The sequence below is a fragment of the Lactuca serriola genome, chromosome 8 (assembly GCF_051521515.1).
Source record: "Lactuca serriola cultivar US96UC23 chromosome 8, Lser_US96UC23_V15, whole genome shotgun sequence".
Classification (NCBI taxonomy): domain Eukaryota; kingdom Viridiplantae; phylum Streptophyta; class Magnoliopsida; order Asterales; family Asteraceae; genus Lactuca; species Lactuca serriola.
The window spans coordinates 36,452,835-36,473,230 of record NC_136415.1 but is presented as its reverse complement, the minus strand read 5'-3'; the positions used below and the strand labels follow the sequence as shown (position 1 = coordinate 36,473,230).

The window sequence follows — 20,396 nt, the reverse complement described above, 5'->3', positions numbered from 1 at the left end:
AGACTTGGAGTGCTCGGTGGCTGGTAATGAGTAGAGAACTACAGTAGGAGAGGAGATCTGAAGATGTAAGCGACATTAGAATGTCGTTACTTGCCGATTGATCTAACACAACTCCTTCTTAATCTCTTTATTGTTTCAACCGGATGTAGGTTATAAGGTAGTCAACGAGTCTTCCTTAGTGTCATGTAAAAAAAATTGGGGCCCCTAAAAATATTGGGCCCAATGCATATGCACAGATTGCCCCTGCCCTCAACCGGCCCTGTTCAAATGTAAATCTAATGCGAAATTTATACGTTTAATTACTAAGTAAAAAGTTCATACTAACCCATGATTTAGTAAATTTCAGCTTCAATTTAAAAAACAATAGAATAATACATATTATTTAAATTTTATATTATATATTTCGGATATCAAATATTCGAAATATCCAAAAATTTCAATATTTACTATCCAAATCCGAATCCAAAAAACCGGATATCCAAAAATTGGATATCCGATTTTTCAGATATCCAAAATTTTGGATTTTTGAACACCCCTACATACCCTTGAAGAGATCACAATCTATGTATATTGGATTTATAGATTCAGCTATTTTTGAACACCCCTAGTCAAAAGTACATACCCTTGAAGAGATCACAATCTATGTATATTGCATCTATATATGATGTATTCATATAAGCCAATATATATCAATTTAATTAGATATTTATTCTTTTTGCTCTTTCTTTTTACTTGCGGCAAAATCAAGCGGAGAGGGTAATGAGGCCGAATTCGTTAAAACCTCCAATTTATGATTATTTTCGACTATTAGTTTATAGCAAAATATACTCATATAGATTGGTAAGAGATTCATGTTCTATAAACCAGTATATTATTGGTTACAAACTAGAAAATAACTTGATACATTATCAACAATTTCTTTCATTAAAAAAAATCGTATAACTTCCTCGGTCAAGTAATTAAACGTTGATTTAAATATTTATTATCAATTTTATACTACCTACATTAAATCAAAGTTTTTGATGGTGTTAAATTATAACACATGTCCACATACTAATATGGTAGCATATTTTGAGCATGTAGCAACCCTCCTAGTTTGTGAGAATGTTGAGCAACAAAACCCTAGTTCTCATCAACCTCTTAAAAATGCACTCTAATTCGACCTCAAGATCTTCCATGGCGCTTTCCACAGCTTCCAGTCTCTCTATTGCACTTTGAAGGGCTTGCACGTCACAATCCTCCCATGGGCTCAGACTATTCACCCTCGTAAACTTAACCTTGGCTGCAAAAACCCCATTACAGTTGATCATCAGCTTTGTTGTGCTAGGGCTAGGGTTAGGCATGGACATAAGCAACATAACTGACTCCAATAATATAACAATGGTTTCTCTCACTTCTTTGAGCACATTTGCAACAATTATTTGATTATCGTCGATCATGGTATGATGACCAGTACCACTAGTCGCGTTCTTCATCTTCTTCAGCGAGTTTAAACGCTTTAACATCTGTTTTCTCAACTCCTTTCTTTGAAAGCTATATGCTGTTAGCTTCTTCTCCGTTTCACCATTACTGGCTCGGCGAAACGTGGACTGGAGTTCTTGGATGTGACCTTTAACAAGAGACAGTATGTCTTTGGTCGTCCCGCAAGAATCTAACATCTTTAAAGACGATTCAGAGACCTTCTGAACCCACTTTTGGTCATGTTTGTGGTGGGAAAGAAGTCGCTTCATGTCTGGGGAACGAAGCAGGTTGTTCACAGAATCATGCAAGTCTCTTAAAGATTCGAAAGTACTAGAGCACGACATAGCCAATGAAGAGATGGAGTTTAGGGATTGAGGCAAGTGTAAATTGTATGTATGTAAGCTTCGTGTAAGTGAAAATAGTATTTTTGTTGATGGTTTATATAGGATTTTGTGTTAAGATGATTGTTGTGGATTAGATCTGAGATCTCTACGGAAGAAGGGTACGAAGTACGGAGCCCACGTACGGATATGACAATATGGCAACAGCTAGATTCACGAAAATTGTCGCTATGAACCTTCCAAGAGATTGCATGGCAGCTCAGATTTGGTAAAATGTTCCTTGGTTCCTTGACAGCAGATTCGGAAAAATTAGCCTTTAATTATTGTCTATGACAATATGACTTTTAGTGTTATTTTATTGGTTATCATTATCTAATAATTAATTGTTAAAGTTAGCACCGATGTCGGAAAATTGGATAGATTGATCGATTACAAGATTTTTCTACAAGAGGGTAGTAGTCAGAAAAATAATTACCAAAACCATGTTCTTTTATATTTATTTACGAAAACATGTTTTAATTTTAATTTATTCCTTTTATGATTTTTATTTTTATTTCTTAAGGCAATTGTTAAGACAACTTCGTCGTAGTGCCATGAGACTGTCCATCAAAAACCAATTATTCACAATTGTTGCTACTATTCCTAGTTATTCTTAGTCTGATGACCAAAGACTCAAAACCACCATTCTTTATCGGCTTCTTAGCCTCATCGCTCAAAGCCTATGTGAATAATCATTTTCATATGGATTGAGTTCTCCCCTAATGCTCCTCATCATTTGTTTGATTCCTCATCACTCACTTAGCATAAGGTGAGGGAAGCATGAGATTTTGATTCAATTTACATGACACAAGGGAAGCAGAATATGGTGATTCGGACGCCTACTGTATCTTGGGTTAGTTGGTTTGTTCGTGGATCATGGGTCAGCGGGTATGTAGTTGAATAGGTCATTTGGGAAGTATTTTCTTTATGCACAAGGTGAATAAGGAAGTGTAAGTTGAGGTTAATTGACTAATTCATAAGGTGCACGTTGGTTAAGAATGTGAGTCAATCCGTGGACCGGTTCTTTAGGTAGCAATGACTAACTAGGTAGTATTTTATTCCTTATTTTCTGTACCCAAGATTGCTTATTCTGTTGTTTTTTCAGAGTCTATATAAGGCTATTTATAGCCCTTTGTTTATTGAATATATGAATCTTTTCCATTTCCTTGCAACGTTAGCTTCCCATACATAATACGTGAGTAGTGTGTGTTGTGTGTGTTATTAAGGAACCTGATTCTACAATTGGTATCAGAGTGAAGGTTGAAGAGGGTTTGAAAGTTGACTTTCGAAGGAGGGAGGAGACTTTGACTGCAGGGTTGCGAGAGCAGCAGGTCGAAAACTGTTTTGGAGCTTAAAATCAGAATCGAGGTTTCTTTAGCACCGATTTTTTCCTGCTAGGAGCAACAACGGGGGGATGTTTTAGGATTCGTCTATAGCAGAAGGCAGAGATGTTAAAGTTTCATCAGGTCAACCGTTGTCATGGGGAGATGTAGAGTATAGTTCGAGACAACGGGGGTGACCGATGATGAAAAGAGATGGTTCGTAGCTGTTAATTGTGATCAAAGGGAAGTAAATATGGTATTCAAGGCAAGCCCGACGGTAGGTTGTGGTTTGGTCACCGGAAAATGGAAAGATTAACCATTTTACGAAGGAAAAAAATAGAAAGACTTCAACACATGTGACGTTGAATCGGTTCTTTTAGCGCGGGAAAGAAATGATAGAAGCGGGTGGCTTTATTTTCTTGATCAGTGGAATAATGCTCTCATGTCACAGAAGTGTTATGTGCAAACGAGTTCTGTGTAGTGACAAATAACAGTCGGGTATGGAGGAATGACTTTGGACCTGACCATGGTGAAGGTCATGGTTCCGGGAAAAGTTGGGATGGTTCAAGAAGACGGTGATTCAACACTGCTGTAAGTGGATGGTGTGAATAACCGATTAAGGGGGTGATTGTTGGGTTAATCAGTTTGTTCACGGATCATGCAGGTCACAGATCAGCGTTTATGTAGTTGAATAGGTCATTTGGATCAAGTATTTTCTTTATATACAAGGTGAATAAGGAAGTGTAAGTTGAATTTAATTGACTAAGGTGCTGTTTGTTTTTTCTGAAGCAAAAATTTAAAAAGTCTGCAGACCACCTCTGCAAACCTCTATAGCAGAAGAGGTGGACCAAACGGCTGCAAACTGTAACAAGAAGTATGTTTGTTTTTGTTAACATCTACAGACTGCTTGTAGCACCTGGTTCCTGGTATGTAAAATTTATCTAAGTGTTTTGCATTTTTAGCCTTGGACTCGGCAAGTCCATATTCTAGACTCGGCGAGTCCCCGCTGTCTGATGAAACCCTAATTTCAAGGGTTTGCACCCTATTTAAATCATCGTATGCGCCCCCAAGCTCGCCCCCTTCACCCTCAGAGCTTCCTATATCGTCCAAACATTGTTCCTTGTGAGATTGAAGTGCCCTGGTGTGTTTTCTTGAAGATTTTGAGAGAAAAATGAGAGTAGATCAAGAGGAGAAGAAGGAGGCCAGACATCTTGGTGTTATTTCAGTGATCTCCTTGAGGTATAACTCAGTTTCCCTCCGTTTTCATGCTTATAGTCCCTTAAAGCTCCATTAAAGTCCTTCTTGAGCCATTTCCAAGCTTGATTATGAATTAGGTTTTGTAATAAGTTGATTAACCTTTAGATCTAGGCATGATTGAGCTCCAGGAGCTCGGGTCTACTGCCTTTATGGAGCCATATTGCATGAAAGCCCTAGATCTACTCTTTTAGTGCATTTTGAGCCCTAAAACCTTCATTGGTGTTTATTTACACGTAAAGTTGGAAACTTTACGTGTTAATCAAGCCCTAAGAACCCAGATCTATGTATGGCATGAGCTGGATTCAAGCAAAATCGAGTATATAGTATTTACATGTGAAAGAATCGGCGAGTCGTTCATCGGACTCAGCGAGTCGAGTCGCGAGTCCCCGAGTTTTCCTCCTTTTCGTGTTTGCTGAATGGAGTAGTGAGTCATGGGGTGTGACTCAGTGAGTCGGAAGCCAGACTCATCCATGAAGGAACTCGGCGAGTCAATGCCCTGACTCGGCGAGTCCAAGGCAATCTTCTTGCCTCAAGAACAGACTCGGCGAGTTGTTCATACAACTCGGCGAGTCTCAGCATATAATGATCTTCGGATGAAGATGAACTCGACGAGTTGTTCATACAACTCGACGAGTAGGATAAAGGACTATTGGACTTCGGTTTAGAAGGAAAACTCGTCGAGTCAATACCTAACTCGACGAGTAGAGACGGGATTATGGTCAATCGAATGGATAGGGACTCAACGAGTTGGCGAGCCAACTCCGCGAGTCTGGTCAACTGGAAGTTGACTTTGACTTTGACTCTTGGTTTGGTTAGGGGTAAATGGTCATTTTACCCTGAGGTCGGTTAGCAGTATTTGACTGAGTGTTTCGGGGGAATTATAGCCGGAGGATTTCCGGGGCATCAGCAGCAAAAGACAGTCAGTTCCCATGCAGATCAGCAACTACCTTGAGGTGGGTTACCTTCTAGTAGCGGTGGGTCTACGGCCACAATGCCGGCCCACCAGTAGGAGTTGTATGTTAGATGATTGTCTTTGTGATATCATCTAGGTTTGCTACTACCTGATATGTTATATGCTGGCATGATATGTATATGTGATAGTAATAGAGTTCGGTTGTTAGGACCGAAGGGTCAGACACCCAAGATACGTCTGACAGTATGTGATGATATGTTTATATGCTGGAAGGATATGTTATATGCGATAATGGTAGTAGGAGGAGAATAGTCCCCAAGTTCGGTCGTTAGGACCGAAGGGTAGATCGGACACCCCAAATATGTCTGATAATATGTTATGTTATGATATATGTGATAGTAGCAGTAGGGGGTGAAATAGTCCCCGAGGATCGGTTGTTAGGACCGATGGGTAGTCAGCACCCCATAATGGCTTGACATGGGTAGTCAGCACCCCAGAACGGCTTGAAACGGGTAGGTCGGCACCCCAGAATGGCCGTACCCGGTAGGTCGAGCACCCCAGAATTGCCCGACAGTATGTATGATATGTGATTGTATGGTATGTGGTATGATGGGGGAACTCACTAAGCTTTGTGCTTACAGTTTACAGTTTTGGTTTCAGGTACCTCTTCTCCGAAGGGGAAGGAGCTGGCGCGGTAGCGGCACATCACATACACGCTTTGTAGTCCGCACTATGAGATCTTCCTGGGGATTTGTACTCTGATATTATTATGTTTTATAAAATGATTTCTAGACACGCGACATCTTTTATGAAATGATATGATCGGTGAATGTTTTATTTCTAATGTTTTGCAAAGTATATGTTTTTAAAATGAAATTTTTGGCTCGTATTTTGGGATGTTACACTGCTGCCGACATAAAAAATTAAAATAATGCATCATGAATAAAAAAACATATAAGCAAAGATTTTAGCATATTCAACAATTGTTTTAGCATATTCAACAAACATTTAAGCAAAGTTTATGATATTTCAGCATATATTTGTGACCATTCAACAATAAACTATCACTATTATAGTTGAAAAACAAACAATTCAGCAAAGATTTTGGCATATTCAACAAAGATTTTGGCACCAATTTATCAAATGAAACCAAATGCCAATTTAGGAATCGATAGAAAAAAAACATACCTGTGTATACTGCTGGACAAAGAAGGAAGAAGGAGGCGCTGGCGAGCTGTGGCGATGACAAGGTGGGGCGACTGCGAGGTGGAGATTGATGGCAGAGAAGATGTGACGCGATGGGTTTCGATTTCTGGAAGAAGGCGTATGTTTTTTTGGGGTTGGATGCTTTTAGGTTTAGGTTAGAATGGGTGGGAAGAGGTACAACAAATGCTTCCCCAAGAAGCACACGGGCAGAGGTTTTAAGCCCTGAAGACTTCCGAAAAACAAACCGCTGCGAGAGTAAAAGTGTTGCGCGTGTGCTGCGCCCCGCAGCAGTAAGAGCTTTGAAGAGGTTTCTGAAGAAAAACAAACAACACCTAATTCATAAGGTGCACGTTGATGTAAGATTGTGAGCCAATCCATGGACCGATCTTTAGGTAAAAATGACTAACCAGGTAGTACCTTATTCCTTATTTTCTATTCTCACAATTACATGTTCTGTTGTTTTTTGGGAGTCTATGTAAGGCTATTTATAGTAGGCCTGACAATCGTGTCGTGTTCGGATTGGCGTGTCACGGGTTGGCGGGTCAAAATATGCCAACCCAAACACGACCCATTTAAATATACAGGTCACATGTTGACGGGTTTGGAACATAAACCCATATATGACCCGCCAACCCATTTATTTATACGGGTTTATAGGTTGGCGGGTTCGTGGGTCCGAATTTTAGACATTTAAGTCTTAAACATCCAAATTAAAATTAAAAACATTCATAGAAACATGTTATAGAATTCGCCTTATAGGTCACGACTTACGACCTTAGACCATCCACCGTGAGTCAAAATGTCAAAACAATCAAATGGTCTATGAATCAATGGTATATATTATATAATACTTATTAAATATTAATAGTTGATACATAAATATATTTAAAAATAAAATAATTTTTTTTTATTAAGAATATAAATGGGTTGGCGGGTCAACCCGTTTATTTTTTGAGAAACCCATATATGACCCGTTTAATAAACGGGTTGACGGGTTGAAAAACTCAACCTAAACCCATTTATTTCATGTCGTGTCGCAGGTCGTGTCGCGTGTCGTGTCGAGAATTGACAGCCCTAATTTATAGCCCTTTGTTCATTGAATATATGAAGCTTTTCCATTTCTCTGCAACATTAGTTTCCGATACATAATATGTGAGTAGTGTCTGTTGTGTGTGTTATTAAGGGACGTGATCCTACACTTTAAACCACTAGACGTCAACTTTCTTGGAAGCCATCACCACCAATGCTAATGAAACACTTCATATCTGCCAAAATACTACGACCTACGCCAAATCAGACGTTAGATAATGCCATAAACAAGGAGTTAGAGAGTCCAATAGAAAAAAATGGTTAGGATGATGTAACGTTTAAATTCATTCTAATGCATCATACCAACAGTGCATCCGATTTGCATTCTCGTCAGTAACATATTCAATCTCGATATATTAGAGTATTAAGTGTTGGAATCCTAAGTCAAGTAGGACTTGAAGACCAAGTAATAACGAGACTTTAGCAAGTTGGTTTTAAAGTCCTAATACAATTCTAATTACAAGTCGGTAAATTAGAATCTATATATACATCTTGTTTAGCCGTGTAGGGATAAGAGAGATTGTATTCACAATTGAGGTTTGAGTTATTTTCTCATTTAATAAAAGAGATAGTTTGATTAATTATTTGTGTTATACATTTTGCACTTGAATTGGTATCAGAGCTAATAAGAAGAAGGATATTAGTAACAGAAACAAAAAAGGAAGGGATCGACAAAAGTCGTTGACGACAAAGGATTTCTGTCGACAAAAAGGTTTTCGTCAATCATACGAATATGTTCTATCCTATCGACTTAAATTAATTGATCCTATCTGATTAATCGATCAATTGATAATTAATCAATTTGTATTTCTTAATCAATCATAAAAAATTTATGTTAACTGTTTGATCGATTTCGTCTTCAATGTTGCATTCACATTTTTTATTAAAGTGGTAATCGATTGAATTAAATTCTTGTATCATCGTTTGTTTGGTGATTGGTTCTGTCAATTGAAGCATCATATCGAATTCATTTTTCTTTTTGGATAAAACATGAACATTGTTCAAACCGTGAACAGTAGCTTCATCGTTTATTTTTTTCTGATTAATACAAAATAAAAATCGATTGCTTCTTGTTTTTTTTTCTTGCCTTAACCAATTGAACAAAAATCTTGGTTTCTATTGATCAATCTCCTAAATTTCGAGTTCTTTTCTGATGTGAGTAATCGCCATTTCGGGTGAGTCCTCGAATTCAGCACCATCAAAGGAAATCGGAGCAACCTTCGTTCAATGCCCGATGTTGACAACTACAAACTACATAATTTGGGCTATGAGGATGAAGGTGGTGCTAAGGGTTCACAAAGCTTGGGAAGTAATAGACCCAGGAACCACCACAAATGTTGAGAAAAACGACTTGGCCATGGGATTGCTACACCAATCAATTCCGGAGAGCTTGATCATTTAAATAGGTGATGAAGATGCAACCAAGAAACTTTGAGACACAATCAAGGAAAGGCACGTTGGAGCAACACGTGTTCAAGAAGCCCGCTTGCAAACTCTCATGTCCGATTTCGATAAACTCAAGATGTTGGAGATCGAATCGATAGATGATTATGCTCCGGAATAGCATCCAAAGCAGCAACACTAGGAGAAACAATTGAAGAATCCAAGCTTGTAAAGAAATTGCTTAAAATGTTACCTCGATCCAAGTTCATACATATTGTTGCATCACTTGAACAAGTATTTGATCTCAATGCCACATGATTTGAAGATGTGGTTGGAAGACTAAAAGCATATGAAGAATGAGTGAATGATGATGATTCCGGAGATAGCAATCAATCAAAATTGTTGTCTTACTAAAAAGGACCAACAAAATTGGAAGAATCAAGAAAACAATAAGGGACGATGGAAAGGTTCAAATGGAAAAGGAAAGGGAAATCAAAATGGAGGAAATAAAGGGTCGTCTAATGTCAAAAATACTCATTTAACTAATGATACAGTGCGAAAAGATAAACAAAAGAAAGGTCGTTCTAAAGTTATTTGCTATAGATGTGATAAACCGGGTCACTTTGTATCTCAATGTCTTGACCAACTCTAAAATTTACAAGAGACAAACCTTACCGAGAACGGAGATAATGATGCAACAATATTCCTTCATGAAACCATGCTTTTAAATGAAGAATAGGTAGTACCATCTCGATACAACTCACAAGAAAATGATGTGTGGTACCTTGACAACGGGGCAAGTAATCATATGACAGGAAATTGTTCTTTCTTTTCCGAGCTCGATGAAGGAACAATTGGGCGGGTAAAATTTGGATATAACTCTTGTGTGAAGATTAAAGGAAAAGGTGAAGCTCTCTTTCAAGGAAAGTTGGGGCAACAACGATTGATGGTGGAGATCTATTACATACCGGATCTCAAGACTGACATCATTAGCATTGGACAAGCAATATAAGTTAGTTGCAAATTTTGGATAAAAACAATTATCTAACGATGCAAGATGGAAACAATTGCTTGCTTATGAAGGTTCAACGAACTCCAAATCGTCTTTACAAGATAAATTTGACAATTGGAATTCCTATTTGTCTTCACTCAAAGCTAAGCAAGAATACATGGAGGTGGCATGAAAGACTTGGGCACATTAATTTTGAGTCAATAAAATTAATGTCAAATAAAGGTCTAGTCAAAGGGTTACCACACTTCAATCATGAGAATCAATTATGTGAATCTTGCTTGGTGGGTAAGCAAACTAGGAAATCATTCACAACCATGACGAAGTACAAACCAAATTAGCCATTAGATCTAGTACACGAGATCTATGTGGACCAATTACTCCAACTACCATGGGAGGAAACATGTATATTTTCACACTAATTGATGACTTCTCACGATACATGTGGACTTATCTAATGAAAGAAAAGAGTGAAGAGTTTGCATACCTCAAGACTCAAAGCTTTGGTGAAGAATGAAACGAGAAAGACTTTGAAGATTTTTAGAAGTGATCGAGGTAGAGAATGCACATCACTTGAATTTCATAATTTTTGTGATCAACATGGCATAAAACGAAATCTTACTGCACCATATACACCCCAATTAAACAGGGCGGTGGAAGGTAGAAACCAAACACTTATGGATATGACTAGGCGAATGCTCGCGCGTTGCGCAGAAGCATCTATATAGTTGAAATCTTTACAAATATATATATATTTTTAAATATAACAATAATGTTGTTGGTAAATTTGATATAATAATTCGTATACTAAGTTGATATAATATATTGATTATTTTGAATTATATGATAATATATACTTCATAATCTCAATCTTTTGAATGACCTCTACCCACATGTTACTCATGAATAAAATTAAATATAATATATGGTTTAATGTTATTTATAGTTGTTGTTATTGTTAATTAATTTTTTAAAATTTATTTGCTTAATGTTTTAATTTCTATGATTGTAATTATTTAAAACATCAAACATTTTTTTTTGGATTTCAAAGGTAACAATATAATCATTTATATAGAGTTATTTTTAACTATTGTAATTGTAAGTTATTTTAAGCTACTTATTTGAAAACTTTTAACGATTATAAAAATATCTTGAGGAAATATTTTAGTTAAATTGATATTACAATTTAGTTTTTGCATCTAGCAGTACAATTTATCATTTTTAACTATTCACAAAATATTCTTTGGGTTTTTTTAAGTGGAACTGAAATTTATATTGAAGTTGACTCTGTAATGTTATATTTAAATTAACAATTTAAGTATTTTGTCCAAACTGTTCAAAAGTTGTAGCTTTAAACTGATAATGTTTTACATACAACAACATATTAAATCTAATAAATTAAGTATAATATGTTAAAAGTTAAAGACTTAACTTTATAAGTAGAAGTGAAAATATTATTTTAATATTGAAATTTAATTTAGTTACGATTACAGTTTAGGTTGGATACTTATTTAACCTTATTTACCAACTTATAATCATTATTAGAAAGACACTATAATTTATCACTTTTAACTATTTACAAAATATTCTTTGGGTATTTTAAGTTGATCTAGAATTTATATTTATGTTGATCCTGTAAGGTTATATTTAAATTAACAATTTAAGTATTTTGTACAAATTGTTTAGAAGTTCTATCTTTAAAATAATAATAATTTACATACAACAACATATTAGACCTAATAAGTTAAGTATAACATGTTAAAAAGTTAAAAATATAACTTTATAAGTAGAAGAGAATATATTGTTTTAATATTGAAATTTAGTTTATATATGATTACACTTTAGGTTTGATATTTATTTAACCTTATTAACCAACTTATAATCATTATTAGAAAGAAATTGAAAAGTCATGAGAGTTTCAAATGAATGTGGTGAAAGAAAAAAATGAATGGGGGTTTCAAATGAATGTGGTGAAAGGAAAAATGCTTCCTTTATAAGTATATAATGACAAGATGCCTAATTAAGGCTATGAAAGTTCCAAACTACTTGTGGGGGGAAGTAGTAAATCATTGGACAAATTTAATAAGCCACGTGTACACACGAGTCCTAGTTGATGAAACTCCATACAAAAGATTCAAGAAAAAGAAACTAAATTTAGAAATGTTCGTATATTTGGGTGTCTCGCATATGCAAAAGTAGAACCGGTGAATCTAAAGAAGTTGTATGCAAGATCAAGACCACTGGTATACCTTGAATGAAAGCCTATCGGCTACTTAACCCAACAACTCAAAAAATAATTGTAAGTCAAGATGTTATTTTTGATGAAACCAAAGGGTGGGATTGGAGTAAAAATAAGGAACTAATATTGAAGAACTGGGTTCATTCACGATACCATGGGAAAACAAAATATTGAAGCTAACGACGACTCATATATGATAGATCGAAACAATGAAACAGATTTTGAAACGAATGAGCAAGAAGATGAAGATCAACTAAGTTCATCCAATAATGAACAAAACCCATTGTAGCAAGAAACACAACCGGTGACCGATTTTCAAAGGCCTTTAAGAACAATAGTACCTACAAAACAATTTCAAGATTATGTACCCGATCTTGATGAACTCGATGAACTTCTATTAGCAACCAATGACCAACAATGATTATGTAACATCCATAAAATTCATGGAAAATTTTAAACTTTTAAAACAACCCATAAATCATCATTCTTTACAAAATAGTTTTTAAAACATGTTTAATATCAGAGTTTCCCAAAAGTCATAGAACAAAACACGAGGAGGTGCACGATCACGCCTTCACCTTCCTACGATCATCTGAGGTACTTGAAACATAACCCAAAGCTGTAAGCCCAATGCTTAGTAAGTTCCCCCAAAATACCAACACAACAAATAACACATATATAATAACAACATGAAACGAGCCCATAGCTAACATACTGGATTATCCTTGAGCCCACAACATAAGTCTGGCTTTCCCTCGGCCCACAACTTATGTCTGGGCCAACTAGATTAGTCCTCAGACTGAATACCACTAAGCCCTTAGTACGATTCTGGCATGCCCCCTCAGTATGATTTTGGCATGCCCTCAGCTCATATATGGATTGCTCTAGGGTTTGTTGGCTACCGCACGAAGTAGTACAACCTCAACCCAACCAACACAATATGTCGACATATAGAAGATAACAAACATAAACAGATAATTATATAGAAAGTATCACATGTAGTCCTACTGATCTACCAGACTAACATAACAAAACTAGGATACATATCTATTCCATACTCAGCATATCAACGAATATCAGGTTATCAAACCAATAGTTCGGCCTTGGAGCCTTCGACTTGTAAGTACAGTGAGGTAAACTCACATAAAAAATTAAACAAAACTGATGAGGCCCAACTCCGAATCTAAACTCTCTACACAATACCTACATCCACCAAGTGACCAATTCCATCAAGATCCCAAAATACCCAAAATACCCTCAAGGTCCAACTTGGCCAAAGTCAACAGTCAAGGTCAACAATCCATGTTGACCCAACACGCCGTCTTCCCCTTGGCCACGCCGTGTTCCACGAGCATTCAAACAGTTAGGAAAACCTCAGCCAACACGCCATGTTGACTTGCAAACACGCTGTGTTCACTTGAGTTCCAACAACTTAATACATTCAGCCGCCTTTTCGACTTCAAGAGCTCCAAAGCTTAGATCTAGACCAAAATGTGATTAGGAAGGGTCAAGTTTCCAACTTTATCCATTGGGACTATCAAAAAGGTCCAAAAACCCAAATCATAAGCTTGATAATGCAAGGGCTTAACCAAAGTACCCTCAATCCTTAAGATCTGAAGTCCATCCTTTCCAGAAGCGATTCTAACACCTAAACCATCCCAAAGGTTGGTGCTTTTAAGACATACATGTCCAATGTATGTCTTGAACCCATATTAGGTTAAAATGAGGATTTATGATCTAATCTCTATGTATGGCATCAAAACTTGACTATAGACCAGATCCAAGACACTACTAGGTCACCTTGACATGTAGATTCATAAAATTGCAAACTTTATGAGATACAACCATTTTAGCATTCAAGAACAAGGAGAAAAGGGACAAAACTCAAGATCTAACAACTTTGAATGATAAAAATCGGGTCTTGGCCACTTAGAAAGGTCCAAAAGAGTGCCAAACTAAAGAATGGTGCTTGCTTGCTAGATCGTTGCTTCCTTCTTCCACCTTCTTCCTTCTTTAGCTTCAAAACACCAAACTAGCTTCACAAATGGGAGAGAAAATGATTAGGGATTCTTTCAGGGCTGATGGGGGGTAAGGGTGAACAAACCCTAGCCTCCACATTTCTTAAACAGGGAGAAAAACCTGGAAGATTAGGGTTTCTTTCTAGCCGTCAACACGTCGTGTTCCAAGAGGAAACACGCCGTGTTGGCCAAGATGAAACATGTACCTTCTCAAATATAGACACGTCATGTTGGTGCCTCCAACATGCCGTGTCCAAACCTCAATTATACCCAAGGGTGCTACCACTTGACCAATTAACATGAAATAGAATTATAAGGATGAATTTAGAAGTACCCGAACATCGTGATGTTCCAATTCTCCCCCACTTGAACTAGACTTCTTCCTCGAAGTCTGCTGTGGTGAACTAATCTGGATAATGCTCTCGCATCTCATCCTCTAGCTCCCAGGTCCACTCGGAACCCCTCCGGTGCTGCCACTATACCTTTACCAATGGTACTTCCTTGCTACACAAAACCTTCATCTTCCTATCCAGGATAGCTACCGGTCTCTCAACATAGTTCAACCGCTCATCGACCTGAATATCATCCAAGGAAACCACTGCATCCTCATCCAAAACACACTTTTGCAGCTGCGAAACATGGAAAGTGATGTGAATCTGACTGAGCTCCTCAGGAAGACCCAATCTATAAGCAACCTTGCCAACCCTAGCAATCACCCGAAAAGGCCTAATATACCGGGGACCCAATTTTCCTCTCTTCCTGAAGCGTATCACACCTTTTCAAGGTGAGACCTTCAGTAACACCATGTCGCCAACCTGAAACTCCAACTCGGATCGGCTCCGGCCGACATAGATCTTCTGCCAACTCCTGCTGAATCAGCTCCGTGGTCTGCAGGACCACTTCGGTCTGCCCCATAAACCTATGACCAACTCGACCCAACAAACCGGGGTACGACATCGCCGCCCATACAAGAGCTCGAAAGGCAGAACACCAATGCTAGAGTGATAACTGATGTTGTAGGAGAACTCCAAAAGAGGCAGGTAGGAGTCCCAGCTCCCACCTAAATCGATAACACAGGCTCACAACATATCCTCAAGGGTCTGTATCATCTGCTCACTCTGGCCATCGGTCTGTGGATGATAAGCAGTTCTGAAGTGCAACCTCGAGTCCAGTTCCTCATGGAACTTCTACCAAAAGCGGGAGGTGAAGCGAACATCACGGTCTGAAACAATGGAGACCAAAACCCCATGACAAGCAACGATCTCACAAACATACACATCGGCCAACTTCTCGGACGAAGAACTCTCCCGAATCGCCAGAAAGTGGGCACTCTTGGTCAATCGATCCACGATGACCCAAGTAGCATCAAAAACCTTTGCCGTCTTTGGTAACTTGGTGATGAATTCCATCGAAATCTGCTCCCATTTCCACATGGAAACCTCTAGAGACCGCAACTTGCCATGCGACCTCTAATGCTCAGCCTTGACCATCCTGTAGGTCATGTATCTCTCCACAGATAACCAGTTCTCCCCCATTTGGGGTTCGAACTACCATGTGCTGGCCCTCACAATCAATCATAGCACCAAAACGGCTCAGCCAATCCATACCCACAATCAAGAAAACATCCCCCATAGGGATATGGATTAGATCGATCGGATAAGGCACCCTAAATATCTCCAAAACCCAACCCTGATACATTGATGATGCAGAAACGCCGTGTTCTTTGGCTATAAAACTCACAACGGAAGCTATAACTCCCAATGGGCATATCAAACTCCCTACTAAACGATTGGGATACAAAAGACCGACTCGCACCCGAGTCAGACAACACTAGAGCAGACAAAGAGTTCACTAGTAATGTACCTAAGAGAGGCACATAGATAAGCATAACATAAGACATAATCGACAGAATAATAGATATAAACATACCAGTCACAAAATCTGGAGCTAATCCGGCCTCCTCGATAGTGAGCTGGAAAGCATGACCTCGAGCCCTTGAGGGCTCCAACTTGCCTTGGCTCCCATCAGTGATCCTCAATGTAGCCGACGCTAGAGCATGCACTGGCCTAGCAACAAGCGAAGGACAGTTAGACTTCACATGGCCAACCTGGGCGCAATGATAACAAATTCTGGAACTAAGTGTTGGGTCTTGGTGGTGGCAATCCCTCGCCATATGGCCCTGCCGACCACAATTGTGGCATCCAGAAGATGATCGACAAGCACCCTCATTAACCTTGGCAGACTTCCCACAAGTACGGCCCCTCCGACCCCCAGATCTGAGATCAGCAGACTTGAACCGCTTTGGTGCAGGCTGCGACTGCGCGGGGGCATGTCTTTGCTCTTTTGACCGTAACTCCAAATCAATCTCATGCCGCCTAACGACCTCCTGCAAATTCAACAAGGAACCTTAGCGGTGGATGGATACAAACTGGCGGATCTTTGTCTTGAACAAGCTCAAGTAACGGGTCATCGGAGCTTGCTCAGAAGCGTCAAACGCAGGACAAAACATGGCCCTCTCCACGAACATCTTGGTGATCTCCGTCACCGTCTCCGTCCCCTGCCTCAAATCCAGGTACTCCTGGGACAACCTTTCATGCTCCACCAGCGGCACATATCTAGAGCAGAACATCTCTGAGAACTGCTCCCAAGACACAACAACTCTCTGCTCAGTAGAGTATGAACTAGTAGCAAGTCTCAACCAATCCTTCGCTCTGGTCCTCAAAAGGTTTAGAATGCACCTGCCCTTTTGGTCAGCTAGGAAAGAGAAGGTGAATAAACAACCCTCAACGTCAGATAGCCACCTCATTGCTATGATCAGGTCCTGCACACCATCAAAAGTTGGGGGCTTTGTATTGTCGAAGTCCCGATACTGAAAAACCAGACCCGATCCAACCCTTACAACTGCAACGGCCATAGTGGCGCAACAACAGCCTCGGATAAAGCAACATAACGCTCATCAAAGTACTCAATCATGGTGGTCTTAATAGATCCAAACATCTCTGACAACTTAGCTCGGAAGTAAGCAGCAACCTCTTCCTATAGGATCTCCCTTATCCTGTCATCCAACGCATCTGACCCACCCTGACTGCCAGCTTCCGATCCCAATCAGGACCCATCCTTAAATCGCCTTGTAGTCACCAAATAAACCAGGGGGATATCAGATAACACAGATATCATATCATGGGAACCAAGTCCCAACAAAGCCTAGGGGTTGTCACTTCCCTGCTATGCGTATGGGTGCTTTTTGTAGTACCGGCCCATACTACCTTCCATACCTACCCGTATTTGTTTCAGAGGATCATCACAACAACCTTAACAATACACACTAGCATAATCATACACTCAATCCTCATTCCCTAGAGAAAAGAGTAAACATCTTGAAACTGGCTGGCTGACCCCACACCACTCATCCATGAAACTTCCACCAACCCTGCAACACTCGTGTATGCTAGTCATACATAACACTGGACCCTATAGACAGTCGAATATCTGATCCTACGCTAAGCCCTTCATCAAACAAGAATATGAAATAAGGCCAAACTAAACATTCTCAGGCTATAGAATCTTAGTTATGCATAACCATGATGCATACACTAAGCAACTACAGTAATGATGTCAATTCCATTGAAGAAGAACCCTAGGCTATCAAGCATCATATAATCATGCACTTCTATCATTCAAATTCCTGAAGATCCCTAGCCTATCACTAGCATGATGTTCTAACATATCACAATTTCAAATAACAGTGTGGTATTTTGGGGTCTACTTACTGGCTCCGGCTGATCTTACACATCCCATCCTCCAAGATTATTTTGAAAACCATTTGAAAAAATTGTTTTAAAAATCTTTTTTCTTAGTTTGAGACTGGATTCACACGAGTGTTCCTCCAATTCACTCAAACCAAGGCTCTGATACCAACTTGTAACATCCATAAATTTCATGAAAATTTTAAACTTTTAAAACAACCCATAAATCATCATTCTTTACAAAATAATTTTCAAAACATTTTTAATATCAGAGTTTTCCCAAAATCATAGAACAAAACATGAGGAGATGCATGATCATGCCTTCACTTTCCCGCGATTATCTGAGGTACCTGAAATATAACCCAAAACTGTAAGCCCAATGCTTAGTGAGTTACCCCAAAATACCAACGCAACAAATAACACATATATAATAACAACAACGGGCCTACAACTAACAAACTGGTTTAGCCCTGAGCCCACAACATAAGTCTGGCTTGCCCTTGGACCATAGCTTATGTCTAGCTTGCTTCACGACTAGATCAGTCCTCAGACTGAATACCAATAAGCCCTTAGTATGAGTGTTGCATGCCCTCCCTGACCCTCAGATTATATTTGGAATGCTCATGATCCCTTGGTATGAGTCTGGCATGCCCTCCCTGGCCCTCAACTCATATTTGAATTGCTCCATGGTTTGTTGGCTACCGCACGGAGTAGTACAACCTCAACCCAACCCACACAATATGTTAACATATAGCAGATAAAAAACATAAACAGATAATTATACAGAAAGTATCACATGTATCCCTACCAATCTACCAGACTAGCATAACAAAACTAGCATCTTTATCTATTCCATACTCATCATATCAACGAATATCAGGTTATCAAACCAATGGACCGGCCTTGGTGCCTTCGACCCGTAAGTACAGTGAGGAAAACTCACCTCGCCAACTGAACATAATTGATGAGGCCCGACTCCGAATCTCAGCTCTCTACACAATACCTACATCCACCAAGTGACTAATTCCATCAAGATCCCAAAATACCTAAAATACCCTCAAGGTCCAACTTGGTCAAAGTCAACGGACAAGGTCAACGATCCATATTGACTCAAGACGTCGGGTTCCCCTTGGCCATGTTGTGTTCTATGAGCATCTAAACAGTCGGGAAAACCTCAGCCAACATGTCTTGTTGACTTTAAAACACGCCGTGTTCACCTGAGTTCCAACAACTTAATACATTCAGCTGTCTTTTCGACTTCAAGAGCTCCAAAGCTCAGATCTAGACCAAAATGTGATTAAGAAGGGTAAAGTTTCCAACTTTATCCATTAGTGTAACATCCCCTATGGCACGTTTCATAATATTTTCCGTTTTGGGCTCCTGGCGCAAAACTTTCCCAGGGGATCACCCATCCCTGAATTGTTCTCACCCGAGCACGGTTAATTGCAGAGTTCTTATGGGATCTGCTGCCCTCATGACTTTAAAACACATTGTTACAAGGAATATATCCACATCCCTATTAAGGAAACGTTTCGTTCTCCTTCCAAGCCGATGTGGGATCGGGTGCAACCCACCTTTAGCCCCTATTATTGGGTTCGACGTCCTCGTCGCACACATCGACTTGTGCCCCAACTCTAATACAACTTGTAATGTCCCAAAATAATGACCTAACATTTTTGTTTTTAGATTAATAAATCTTTAATACATAAGATTTCCATAAAAATAAGTTAACTGAGATTTATCAAAACATCATCAAATCAGAGTAAATCACAGAATGCAGAAACATGTGGTGTGTGCTTTGCAATCTTCCCGAGCTCTTCCATTTGAAAACCGAAGTAACTGAAATATAAACTGAAAACCGTATGCACAAAGCTTAGTGAGTTTCCCAAGATACCACATACTCTACATAACTATGTACATAAGGTGGGTTGCACCTAATCCCACATCGGGTGGGAAGGAGCACTAAGCATTCCTTATAAGGGGTGTGGATACCTTCCCTATAACAACACGTTTTAAAGCCGTGAGGGCAGCAGATCCCATATGAACTCTATAGTTAAGCATGCCCGGGTGAGAGCAATACATGGATGGGTGACCCCCTAGAGTTGGGGCACAGGTCAATGTGTTCGATGGGGACGTCGAACCCTATAATGGGGGTGAATGTGGGTTGCACCTAATCCCACATCGGCTGGGAAGGATAACTAAGCATTCCTTATAAGTGGTGTGGATAACTTCCTTATATCAACACATTTTAAACCCGTGAGGGCAACAGATCCCATAAGAACTTTGCAGTTAACCGTGCCTGAGTGAGAGCAATATAGGGATGGGTGACCCCCTGGGAAGTTTTCGTGCTGGGAGCCCAAAGCGGAATATATT

General features: G+C 39.1%; 1 protein-coding gene across 1 annotated transcript; it reads right to left on the bottom strand.

Annotated features, from left to right (window-relative positions):
- Window positions 1-837: 837 nt before the first annotated feature.
- LOC145069669 (uncharacterized) lies at window positions 838-1,859 on the bottom strand. The gene has a single exon (XM_079016621.1). The coding sequence runs from the start codon at window positions 1,803-1,805 to the stop codon at window positions 1,092-1,094; it is 714 nt and encodes a 237-aa protein (XP_078872747.1). The 5' UTR covers window positions 1,806-1,859; the 3' UTR covers window positions 838-1,091.
- Between the last annotated feature and the right edge of the window lie 18,537 nt (window positions 1,860-20,396).

What these genes read in the sequence shown, in the direction of transcription:
- LOC145069669 (XM_079016621.1), bottom strand. Translation starts at nt 1,805, where the DNA reads ATGTCGTGCTCTAGTACTTTCGAATCTTTAAGAGACTTGCATGATTCT.